The following is a 13339-nucleotide window of genomic DNA, read 5'->3' on the forward strand; positions in this document are numbered from 1 at the left end:
GAGCAACTGGCTCATGGGTTGGGCACAAAGGGTTACAGTGAATGGGGTGACGTCAGACTGGAGGCCTGTCACTAGTGGGGTTCCACAGGGCTCCAGCCTCGGCCCTCTGCTCTTCAACAGCTTCATTGATGACTGGGACCCAGGACTGGAAGGGACACTAAGCAAGTTCACAGATGATACAAAATTGGCAGGAGCTGTTGACTCCCTTGAAGGCAGGGAGGCCCTGCAGAGAGACCTCAACAAATCAGAGGGCTGGGAAATCACCAAACATATGAAGTTCACAAGGGAAATTGCTGGATTCTACACCTGGAATGGGACAGCCCTGGATGTACAGGCAGACTGGGGAATGAGAGGCTGGAGAGCAGTGCCAGGGAAAGGGACCTGGGGGTCCTGGTTGATGGCAGGTTGAACATGAGGCAGCAGTGCCCTGGCAGCCAGGAGGGCCAAGCGTGTCCTGGGGGGCATCAGGCACAGCATCACCAGCCGGGCAAGGGAGGGATTGTCCTGCTTCGCTCTGCACTGGGGCGGCCTCACCTCAAGTGCTGGGGGCAATTCTGGGTGCCACAATAAAAGAAAGATATTAAACTATTAGAGAGTGTCTAAAGTAGGGCCACAAGGATGATGAAGGGTCTTGAGGGGAAGCTGTATGAGGAGTGACTGAGGTCACTTGGTCTGTTCAGACTGGAGAAGAGGAGACTGAGGGGAGACCTCATGGCAATCTATAACTTCCTCATGAGAGGAAGAGGAGGGGCAAACGCTGATCTCTTCTCTGTGGTGACCAATGACAGGACCTGAGGGAATGGCCTGAGGTTGTGTCAGGGGAGGTTTAGGTTGGATATTAGGAAAAGGTTCTTCCCCCAGATGGTGGTTGAGCACTGGAACAGCTCCCCAGGGAAGTGGTCACAGCATCAAACCTGACAGAGTTCAAGAAGGATTTGGGCAATACTCTCGGGCACACGGTGTGACTCTTGGGGATGGTTCTGTGCAGAGCCAGGAGTTGGACATGATGATCTTGATGGGTCCCTTCCAACTCAGCATATTTTGTCATTCTGTGATTCCATACTTCGTTTTTGATCCCTGAATTAGTGTCTGGTTTATTAGTAGTTACATTATTTCTTCCACTTATATACCACCTAGGAATATATTTACTGTCCTTTAAAATCCAAACTCCATTTTCATAGCTTCACATGCAAATATTAACTCTACAAATAACGTGTGAAAATATCTTATTCTTTTTCAGTGTTGTAGTAGAGAAGGCACAAGATGTGTCACCATCTCTTTCAGGAACAAGCAGTAGAGAAAAAGCGAGGTATGGTTTTCAGATTTGCTAGTTTTCAATGTTCTGTTGCTGTAACAGTAGAAATAGAATTCTGACTGAAAATAGTGACAGTTTCTGAATGGAGTACAAAGACCTAAACACAATGTTAAATATGTTTTTGTAGTCTTTCTTTCACCTCCTATTTGCAGTAATATTCCTTTGTCTACCTTAGTGATTATTTGTCCTCTCTTCCCATGCTATATTTGAACAGCTCACACTTATTTGCTCTTTCTTTCCTTCATTAGCCTTTGGAAGCAGTGAAATGCTGTTATTTTACAATTTGACAACCAAGACACAGGGAAATTACAGTAGAAGTTCTTTCTCAGTTTAGAACCTAGACCCTTAAAATGTTCCTACACTGCCTACATGCCTCCTTATTTCTAGATTAAATCTCTTCCAGTGCAGTTCCATAGATGACTAAAAGCTGAGAAGGGTGTGCTCAAAGATGTCCTGATTTTTAGGCAACTAGCCTAAAAATGATTCGCTCTTGCAGCGGTTGTTGTGATCCATACGATATACTAGGTGCAGTGCTGCAGTCTGTCTCTTCATACCAAGTAGATCAGAACCTCTACTCTTGTAGTGGAAAATTAATTTCCTTCTTTTACAGAAAGAGGATTTGAGTCTGTCCCTCACACCTGCAGATAGCTGACCACAAGATATTTGGGGCTTAGCAGTCTCTTTGTGGTTTGTTGTAGCTGATAACTAACGATGAGGTGTAACGAACAGGGCTTTCTACTTCAGCTGTTCAGGTACTTAACCTTCCTTACTCTTGCCAAGACCAGGCTTCTAGTCCTTTTCTAATATAAAATACTTAACCTGTAGTTTGTTCCTGTGGAGGAAAACTGAGCCATGGTCTCCCAACTGTCCTTTATGTAAACCAGCAGCACAATCATGACCACAACAGTGCCTTTTGGAGAAGGCAGGTGTACATGCCTAATTCCAGGGGAATCCAAAACCAGTCCAAATAGAGCCTCCTTGCCATCAATGGAATGCTAAGTGCTGCAGGGTTGAAAAAAAAGGAGAAATGGTGTGTCTGTTTTAGGAGCTGATGTGCTGTTTCCAATTTTTATTTTGGAGCTCATTCATGAACTGATACCCTACTGTCTGTACTGGTGTTTTATTGACAGATATAATGGCTGATTTCTTACACTGCTTGTATATTTCTGTGTATGTTTGTATCTGTGCTTGAGAGACAAAATGTGCGGTAAGAAAATCAAGAAAAAACTGAAATGTGCTTTTGATCTTAATAGTTCAGTGGTATCTCCAACAGAGGGAAAGCAGGAGTTATCTGGACACATCAGCAAAAGCAGCACTAGAGGAAAAGGCTTAAGGTATTATACTTTGAGTAATATTTGAATATGCTTGAATTATATCAACTTGTTTAGAACATTCATGCAAATTATTGACAGATAATAACTACTGACTGTGAACATTTCAGGTTTTGACTTAAGTCACAACCCAAGATAGGCTAGACTGTCAGACTAGTCTATCCAGAAGTTATTGACTTAAAAGGCATTCCCATTTGACTAGTCATTAGGACTGCAAGCACTTCTGGACTCCAGTTTAAATAATTTTATAGTAAATACCTGAAATGGATCATATGAACTGCATTGTGGAAGGTCCCTGTGTCAGGACGCACAGAGTGGGTACGGCAGCTTGAGTGTCTTAGGAGGCCTGTCCCAGCTTCTGCTCCCTTGCAGGTCCTCCTGCTGCCCCGTGTGCTTCTGCCCATGACCCACTGTGCATGTGCCCATTCAGTCAAAGGGAGCACAGGCAAGGGGAGGTACTGAGCCCCAGTTATGTTTTCTCTGCTCCACTGGGGGGTTCCTTCACCTCGGAAGATGCTCTAGAGTCACAGGCCATTTTGTATAGTCTCGGGAGCTGAGAGACCTGTTCTGACAAGATAATATATTTGTTTATTACAGTGTGTGATGAGGATACACTTGGATAGTTGCTTATTAATGTAATTTATGTCAATTACAGAGTAAATGACTGCTCTGTTTGCAACCATAACTCTTCAGAAAGCAAAAAATTTTCGTTAGGAAAAAATAAATACCTGCCTCAATTTCCCATAGTAAACCTTGTGGGGGTACAAGGACTCCTTTCTTCAACTATGAAATAATTGCTTTTGAATGTCATGATCAAGTTGTATGATTTATAACCCCATTGTCATTCATTTTGAATCCATAATTCATATATCATTGTTATTATTAATTTGTGAGATATATGGGAGTTACTTGAAGGTCAGTAGCTGACTCCAAGTCTCAAACATGCTTAGACATTTTCTTACATATTTTTTCCTTTGATCATATGTTTCTGTTCATCACTATTTTGCAAAGTCCTACTGAATACTGTTTAAAGCCACTGTTTTGAAAAAGTGATACTACTTTATATAAACCATAGTTGAAAGCCAAGAGAAAGGGCAGTTGTAATTGTCTGCTGGAAATGTTTGAATTAGATGTAGAGGAAGTGCCTAGTTGATAGTTTGACATATATTCGCATTGACAGCAGCATTTTTAATCAGGCAGTTTCATATCTGATATACATTGACTGGGCTAAAAAATTGTATTTAATGTAGACTAATAAATGTGTATTTATTCCATCCTATGTTTCTGTACTGGATTTAAGAAAATACTTCCCAATGCTCATTTATTCCTTTTCAAAAGAGAACCAGGGCATTTAAGCTATGCAAAATGGAAAGAAAATAGGTGTCATGGCTGCCTTTTTTTGGTAGAATACTGTATTGGCTGCCTTCTTCCTCCAGCTGATGCTCTGGTGACCTGTTGGATCTTGTACTAAAGTTGCAAAGAATCAGAAACAGCTTGGAGACTGTTAAGTGCCATGAGCTTTCCTCTGCAATATTCCTCTGCTTTCACAGCAAGTAGTCTTATGACTAGGAAGACAGCTCTGAGAAATGAGAGTGATTTTTTTCTGATGTCACAATTCCCACTGGTAAGAAGATGGGGATTTAAAAAAGAGGGCAGGAAAAAATGCAGTAGAAGTCTCCTGTAGTGGTTACCAGTTATTTTACGGCACTGAGCTGTAAGACAGCAGCTCCACAGTTCCTTACAAGGTAAGAATTAGACAGATATGATGAACTGAAGAGTTGAGGAGTAAGGTAGAGACAAATGTGGAAGACAACCTTAAATCACCTATTCCACCAAGGAACAGAACATAATCATACCTGAGAGAAATACGCAGCAGCAAAAAACCCAAACAAATCACTGTTCAAACCCGTCTCTCTCAGGTGTTTTGTTCCTGAAAACTGGAAAGGAGGAGAATAAGTGTGATTCTAGAGTTATTTGAATAGATAGGAATAGGGAACAAATTCTCCTATAGCACTGTAACTTTATGATGCACTTCTCATAGAGAAAACAAAGTACTGGGAGGATAGAAGGGAAGAAGTGGGGAAAGAGCAAATGGTGAAGAAACAAGAATTATAGCATTTGTAAAAGTTGTTCTTTTGAAAATCTCTTAAACTGGGCACCAGGATTTTTTAAACTGTATTTTTAACCGTAGTGTATAAATGGTTAAATGGGTAAGTAGATAGCTATTTAATCTAGCTTTATAAAGTTCTCTGGCTATAGTTAGATAGAGTCAAATTAGATAAAGAAAATTGTTTGTCTGCTTTTTTCCAAGTGTAAGTATAATTAGTAACTAGAACAGTTTATTTAAGAGGGTGGTGAATTTTCTATAATTTTAAGATTAAATCTTAATTGGTTACCCTTCTAAAATAATGTCCTTTGTGACACCTATGAAAAAGGTTTTTTGTGAATATGGTAAATCTCAATAGGTTAAAGAAAATTTTGCAAAGTATTCTGAAGACAAATTGCTTGAATTCAACTACTAATAATGGTATATGCCCTTTTGCTTTGTTCAATGCCTTCCACCTTAAGAGTGCTATTCACAGTAAAAATTTTAAGAATAATTTGAAGAGCATGCAATAATGATAGTGTGTCCTGGAGCCATGTACTCCAGTGGTCCTTAATTTCTTTTTTTCTTTTTCCTTCCAAGATCACCAGAAGTACTATAGATTTTTAAAAAATAAGCCAGAACTGTTAAATGGAGGAAAGAAATTTTGTTGTATTTCACAGTATAACTGTTCAGGATCTATGCTGAAAAAAGACATAATGCTTACAAAATACTAGTTTCATGTGTTCCCACAAATGAAAGATCCTAAACTGTCTGGTTGTATAGACCTTAATAATACCTCTAGTAAGATACTGATTTTATAGTTGTTGCATAACTTGTGAAATGCACAGTATTTAATTGAAGCAGAACAATCATTTCATTTATACTTCTGCTGGGTGTTTAAGATGCCTGTTTAGGATCATAGTAATTTTTTCAAATCCTGAGCATTAGTAAAATATGAAGCATGTGCAATGGAAAAAAGTCAGTAAAAACACAGACTTGTTATAAAATCTTTCTCTGACAAGCCATGCTGTAGTTTGCATAATGCTTGAAGTACTTGAGCTTGCAAGTACAGAGGCTGTCTTTTGGAATATCCTGTCAAGATTTCAGCCATGCTTTTGATACCATTTTTTCTTTTATTTGAAAACCAGATTTTTATCAAGTAAAAACTCATTGGAGTTCATTATTTTTAGTTCATATCCATACAGAACTAAACCATAACTAAAAATATGCCCTATATGTATATAGTAGGCAAGTAAGTGTCTCCTCCTCTAGATAATCCATGTATGGGAACGGCATATCAGAGCCATTAACTAAAAATAAAATTACAACATTGTTAATATGGAGTTAGTGGCAGTTGTTCCTAACCACCTCCTGAGGGCATGTTCCACAAGCGTTCTCTACAGCTTTGTAGATTTTGGATATTTGTTACCAAGAGAAAAGATATTTCCTACCTTCCACTTCTCCCCAGTCAATTTGTCTAAATGTCCTGATGGAGAACTAATGTATTTGAATTTGAACTTTAGAGTTTACAGTATTCTAAATAAGTGTGTAATTTTTTTTCAATGTAAGAAAAGGGAAGGGGGAAAAAGAAGAGGAAAAACCAAAAGAAGTTATTAACATTACACCTCAAGTCCAGGAGGAAATAAATGTAGAACATTCCCACTGGCTACCACCACCTGACTTCATTTTAATGGATTACATTAATGATGCTTCCAAAACAATTCTACCACTAACTACTACCCGGGAACAGGTTGTGGCTCTTGCACAGTGAGTACCAAATTGTATTTCCATAAGCTGAATTGGTAAAATAACTGTTTTCTTATCCAAGGACAACTTTTCCAAAATAATTATTTTCCAATGCTTAAGTGGAATCCAAAACAGCTTTGGCCCAGAATGTTGACATAATTTTAGATTTTAGTATTTTGTTTCTAATTTTGTTGCAATTAATTAAATTTTTTTTAAGATAAATATCACTTGCAACAAGAGTATCAATTTCTCATTTAAAAAATATTGTTATAGACAATTTCAGGTTCTTTTTCATGTTTATGCATCTGTACTGATTCTTTGCAATGAACACATTAGCAACGCATCAAGGAGCCCCAGAGACCTAGGTTTTGCAAAGCCTAAAAGCATGCTTAGAACACAAATCCAATAGTCAAGATGGTTGAAAGTTACATGTATCATGTCTGTTCTTTCTCCTACCATCTTTCCTGCCTACTTAGTTTTGGAACCCCTTGGGACAGCAACTCTGTTATATTTTGTTTTCTATAGAGCCAAAAGCATAAGACAAGTTTTCTAACATAGCTTTTAAGTGCTCTTGTAATTAATATCCTGATGATTTAATAGTGCCAGAATATTGCAATAGTGCATGTACAGACTGTTGGTATCAATGTGTGATTCATTAGTTACACTGACTTCTCAGCCTGGGCACCAATCACTGCCACCTCCAAGCAGTGTGTCTGTTTTCATCTTCTCCATAGTTTAACCTTTATATCTTAGCAGTTTCCTGGCTGCCTCCTGAATCTGGAGAGTTTGGTGTCAGATCCCACTTACTCTCACAAAATTTGTTACTTTTACTAACTCATTTTAATGAAGTGGTCTAATGTGATATGAGGAATGAATTTTCCATTGATTGCAGAATTTGACAGGACAGATATTCAACCTTAACTATCTAGCTGTGTATAAATCATGCTCCCTTCCTCAAGGTGGAATCCATAAAATTCTCTTTTAAATCTGCTCTTCTAACATACCAGTGAAATACTTGCAGACACACAACCCAGTGAAACAATCATGGGAAATTTATGTAGAATGTTTTCTGTGGGGATTTTTCTGCTTGTGTTCCATTTCAGGCAGCTGCCTGAATAGCATGTGTTGAATAGGGAGCAGGGGAGAAGGCAGCTGCCATCCTTCAGCAGCCTGGCAGCCTGGGCAGAGTTCCTCTTGTGCTCATTGGGGAGGGGGTCAGGCTAGGTGAGGGGACATCAGTAGTGCTGGATGTCTCCTCTGGAACAAACACACAGCGCACCTTTGTGTAGTGGTGAGCACGTTGGCTCGTGCAGCTTTGCTCTCTTTAATGAGGGCTGGCCATGGGCAAACACAGCACAAAGGACTGCCTCGAGCCCCACGCTTCCTCAGCTTCACCCAGTAATTCCCAGCTTCAAGACACTCCCATCTGACATGCTTGGTGATAGCTCTCTGTGGTCATGCTATTGCAATCGGTGCCTCCTCAGCCGTAAGTTTTGAAAAGTGAGGCCTCAGAGGTTGCCTTGCTTGTGCTGTGCAGAGGAACATGTTCACTGCTTCTGCAGAGATGGGGATGCAGGTTTTAGTTCCCTGTCTGAAGCAGTGGCTTGCGATTTTCATGTCTAATTTGCAACATCTTGTCCAGAGTGAGAGACCTCAATAACCCTTGGGCCTGTGGCTGAGACACTGAGGGGAACAAAAATCTTTACGTACAGTGACCCTGCATAGGGGAGGTGAAGGTGTGTGTATATGGGGAGGCTTACAAACCAGGTCTCGGTCCTGTGTGTGCACAGTCCCCCAAAAGACATGCTTTCAGCAGAGCTTGCACTGACTGTGAGTTCTGATCTGTTTCTGTTTCTGAGCCATTTGTTTTAATGGATAAATACCTCTCACCCCCAGTATACTGGCTTCAATATAAGAAAACACATGTAGAAGGTAAGTACCTTCAGTGAATACAGCTGCTTTCCTATGCTGGGATCATTACCTATGGCTTTATTTTTGGCATATATAGTCTCATGCCTTTATTACTATTTCAAACAAATGATAGGTCTGGGGACTGTAATATGTAACTCACCTAATCTGTTGCCTGTAAACATGAACACTAGCTTCTGTAATTACTTCCTGAGTAATTAAACTGTTATTGATGACTTTTTCTGAGGACTTTATGCCTATACTACACCTCTCCAGATTCTCTGCTTTTGCACCTTGGTTTAGGTCTGTGACAAATGAATCACCTGAGTTACGGTTATCTGTATTTATCAGTAAGCATATTTAAAATACCAGTTACTGAATTTTTAAAAATTAATTAGGCAAACATAGAAAAAGTGTTACAGTCTCTCATTGTGCTACATTTTTGCAATAAATACAAGAGGAATTATAGATGTAATTGATCCCGGCATGCATTTGGAACAGGTTTGTTGCGGATAAGATGGGTGGCCCTGTTGAAATAGAGAAACTACACAACTTCAGCTGGGAACTTCAGATAAGTGAAATAGAATTTGAGCTGAAGTGCAACATTGTACCTATCGGGAAAATCAAAAGAGGGACGTTCTATCACAGGGCTTTACTTTTCAAGGTACATTATAATTTCTTTTGCAACATAACATGTTTTTGTTAAATGGATATTCTAAACTAAAGTATATTTGCATCAGTATAATACAGTATTTATATTAATGTAAAATCTTTTGTATACAGTTTCATAATTTTTCACCAGCAAAGTTGATTTCCCAGTGAATGAAAGCCAGCATCGCTTCTTTCTGTAAACATTCTTGTTGTCATTAAATTGTCTTAAGTGATATCAGCAGAATACTTGATAAATGGCAAAAAGCCAAAGGATTTGATTTGGAGTCAAAACATTTTACATTTTCTGTAAACTGTAAAATATTGAATTATGCAGCTTCCTTCTTTTTCCATGCTGCAAATGTAAACTTGTTGGGACAATTTATATTTGGTATCTACCCAGTATTCTGTGATAGTATATAACAGTTTCTGTGTTCTAGTTTCTTAAACTGGGAAGTTTTATTTCTTCTTTCTTCATATGAAGATGTATGGTGCAGCCTGGTTATCTGTCCCATCCTTTTTCCTTGGCTGGATTTTTCTCTTTCTTGAATGGAAAGAAAAAGAGAAACAAGGGCCTAGCACATTAAGCAGGAAGGACCTAGGAAAGAGTACACAGGAGAAAGTGTACAACCCTAAATTTATGGTATCCATAGGGAGAGAAAGTTTGCAACTTATTTTATGACGTTCTGAGGGCATGAATTAATTATGCTCCACTGTTCTAAGAAACTTTTGTAGGGACAGGACGTCTCTCTTAAAGCCACAGCACTCTAAGCAATAGATATCCTTGTCCATTTGTAACAAGTTAAAAATCTTCCTGGATTTCATTCCTTCACAGCAGATGCATGTTGAAAAAGCAGTTTGGTAGCTGGAAACCATTATAGGTCTGTCTGTGATAGTGCAGCCCAGAGGAAAGGCAGGTGTTTCATCTAGCAGACACTTGCCTCGCATTTCATTGCCTCCCACATTTCCAGGGCTGAAAAGCAAGGAGTGTCCTTCCAAGTGAAGCAACAATCCTAAACTTAGACTGATAAAAATGTTACATTTTTGTGCTTAATATTTCATACTAGCTATATGTGTGCAGTGTGCCTACACCTAATTGCTTGAATAGACTTCAAAATGTTATTCAGAAGTAAGTCTTCCAAATAGAAAAAAACATTTCTGGGTACTGTGGGTGTTGCACTTCATTTGAGGTCTGAAGGACTGGCTGATAAACAAATGCATCAGTGTTTGAAAAGAGTTAAAATCAATGTTTTGCATGTTGTGCACAGGATATGTGAGAAATAACATTTAAAAGTCTACATTTTCTAAGCAAAACCAACAATAAAATTTGACGTTTGTAACACCTGAGACATTTATAAAGTCTGTTTCAAGAAAGCTCTAGGCCTTTCAGGTGTTCATTTTGTTTTTATGCATCTCTGGGCCTTGCTGTACATCACAGAAGCTACATGAATGAACTGTGATTAACAACTTTTTCTTTCTTTTTTAGGTGATAGCAGACAGAATGGGCATTGGCTGTAGTTTAGTTCGTGGCAAGTATAACAGAGCTTGGAATGAAGTTAAATTGGTTGAAGACTCTCCCAAAGGGCTTCTGCTTCCTCCTCAAGAGTATGTTGTAGATCTGATGTTTGAACCAGGCTGTTTGATGAAACAAGGAACTGCAAAGGCTGATCAATACAAACGTATTTAATCATCTTGATGAATTTCACCAAAATAAATATTTTAAATATGTTTGCAGTGCTGTATTTATGAAACATAAGGGGGTTCATATCCAACTATCAAAAAGAAACGTATCTGGTATGTTGCCTTAAAGGTTTAATAAAACATGGTTTTGGTATCTAACTTCAGTGCTTAAAAATTTTGTTAAATTTTTTGTACTATTTTAAGACTAAACTGCAAAACTACAGATTAAAATTTGGTAATCAATCATATTTGGTGTGTGCTAACATTACAATGCTTATTAAACAGATTTAAATTCCAATACCACAGATTCTTTTTTTTAATTTTCCTTCAAATCCCATGCACATTTATAGGAATTTCATGTCCATAAAGCAGGAAAATGTGACATCTGATGAAATAACAAGTCACCTAAAAACAACTGGACAATTTTTGTGTGAAATAACACAACAACTGAGAATTATAACTACAATAACAGTATACTTTCAGCCTCTGTAGAAAAAAATCCCATTTATATTTCTTAGAACTTGGCAGAGTTAATATTTACAGATGATAGGATACTCTGGATAAAAGTAAATACTGTTTGTCCTGGCACAGGAAAGACAGATGATTGATAAGTTAATGCTTGTGATCTCTGTTCAAGTTCTTTATTTTTGATGTGAAGATAAAATGGACTCCGAGAAGGCAGTGGTTTTAGACAGGGAATTTGTATTTCTTGCAGCCTTGGGTAACGCGGTGTTGCTGAAGAGTGGCAGTGCTTCTAAGAGAGGTAAAATACTGGCTAGAACACTCTAGTAAACACTTCCTGGTGAAACTGTCAGGAATGTACTGGAGTATTTCAGAGAGCACCACTATCAATTGAGTTTACTGTGGAAAACTGAGAAAATGTCCTGTACAGCAGTTAGGCCAGTGCAGGCAACATTGTAGAGAACTGAATTTCAGAGGACCAGAGCACCTACAACAAGACATTTACTTCCTGCCCACCAAAAATGTGATTTAAAAAATTGGGGTCTGTGTTGTTTTAGCTTTTTAATGTTTGTATAAGCACAGTCACTTGTCTCGACTGCTTTGGGTTGAGGAGGAGATTTGTATCCATTGTATTCATTACTGCTCATGAGCATGATCCCACCACTCCCTCTCCTTCCTCCTCTGACATGCAGCACGATTTCCTGGTAGCCCTTAGGGGAACATTTTATCTTTATGTTGTAAATTCACTTATATGGCCCCATGCTCATTTGTTATTTTTACCTTATGTTCTGCAGTCCTCTAGACACCAGAATGAAAAAGAACTCTGGAAACAAAATGCAGGATGTGCTGGCAGAATTGAGGGAAAGGTGAGGTTGTGTTTCTTATCATTGCTGTGTAGCAGGTAGGAGACTGATGGAAGGTCATATGCTCTCACTGACAGGTATGATTCGGTATAGAAACCCACAACTTTGAAAGTCCAGTAAATTGAAGTAAAATAAGAATTAATTTCCTGCTAGCTATCATTTTGTATAGTTTTCTTACATTGGAATTTCATTATTTTGTATTGGAACCATAAAGTTAAAGTATGACTTACTGTGTTTGAGGAGGTCTTGAAAAGAAAGCAATTTATTTTGTTTCTAATAAAAATTGATATTAAAAAAACCCCAAAATGCAGTTTTTCAAAATAAAAATTGGGAATTTTCTAGACATATAAGCTCACTTTACATAAAATAATAATCTAAACAAATAAAACTAAATACTATACCCTGCAATGAATAATGCAGAATTTGATGATCCTAAAATGTAGGATCCAGAAATGTTTTATGTCGTTCACAGTTTTGAACTTTGAACTGTTTGAGTTCTGTCACTTCAAAATTGTAATGCACGTGGATGTCAGAATTAAGTTCTAGGTAGAATATAAACACTTCAGTCTCAAATTGTTGCTTTGAAAGCTGCACTTTATTTGTCAAGTAAGTCAAGAGATGCCACACCTTTTTATTTGATGTTAATCCAGGACCTATGGTTGTGTCCATGGGCTGGTGAAGAATTCCTCCAGCCTTGATAAGAGCAGCTCAGCTCACATTCATTCCAGAACTGAATCAGAAAACAAAACGTTTAAACGTTTCTGTCAGGCTCAGCTGGGTGAATATTCCCAGGACACGCCCAGCACGCACCATTTGGTTTGGGCCATGCCTGAGGGATTTGATCACCTACCTTCATTTAAGGAGCAGATGGGGAAGGGCTCATATTTCCTTTTACGTAATAGTTCACTGGGCAGATCAGTCACACAGAAGGAGTCAGGCTTGATGCCTTCCTAAGCATGAACAAAACAGTCTGCAGCTACCTCATTGCAGGATCTGTTCTGACCACTAAGCACTCAAGCATCCCCTTTTGAAGATCTGCTGTCATGTAGAAAAGAATGCAGGATTAATAGACTACGGAAACAGAAAAGTTGAGCAACCTCTTCAGCTTAATATTTGGGGGTAGCAATTAGGCTTTTCCTTTGGGAAAAAAGAGTCTGGGTCTCCAGTACCCACTTCCAGAAATGTTCTTACAGTTTACTGCATAGACATGTAAACTTCTACTGTAAGATGTAGCAACTGTACCCTACCTAGAACAAGATCCTTATAATTAGGTGCTCTCCTGCAAGGGGAAAAGCTGTCT

At 38.6% G+C, this 13339-nt stretch overlaps 1 protein-coding gene across 7 annotated transcripts in view; it reads left to right on the forward strand.

Moving 5' to 3' along the window:
- ARMC3 (armadillo repeat containing 3) overlaps positions 1–11012 on the forward strand; it is a 64851-nt gene extending 53839 nt beyond the window's left edge. For 6 of the 7 annotated variants that reach the window (XM_017741561.1, XM_017741560.1, XM_017741566.1 and 3 more), the window contains 5 exons: positions 1241–1309; positions 2569–2649; positions 6302–6499; positions 8888–9050; positions 10521–11012. In XM_017741561.1, the coding sequence (XP_017597050.1) occupies positions 1241–1309; positions 2569–2649; positions 6302–6499; positions 8888–9050; positions 10521–10721 (712 nt within the window). In that variant the 3' untranslated portion in view covers positions 10722–11012. The remainder of the gene's footprint in view (positions 1–1240; positions 1310–2568; positions 2650–6301; positions 6500–8887; positions 9051–10520) is intronic. The other variant, XM_017741565.1, reaches the window with a different exon arrangement.
- Positions 11013–13339: the final 2327 nt, after the last annotated feature.

This window comes from Corvus brachyrhynchos, unplaced genomic scaffold (genome assembly GCF_000691975.1).
Source record: "Corvus brachyrhynchos isolate BGI_N302 unplaced genomic scaffold, ASM69197v1 scaffold167, whole genome shotgun sequence".
NCBI classification, from domain to species: domain Eukaryota; kingdom Metazoa; phylum Chordata; class Aves; order Passeriformes; family Corvidae; genus Corvus; species Corvus brachyrhynchos.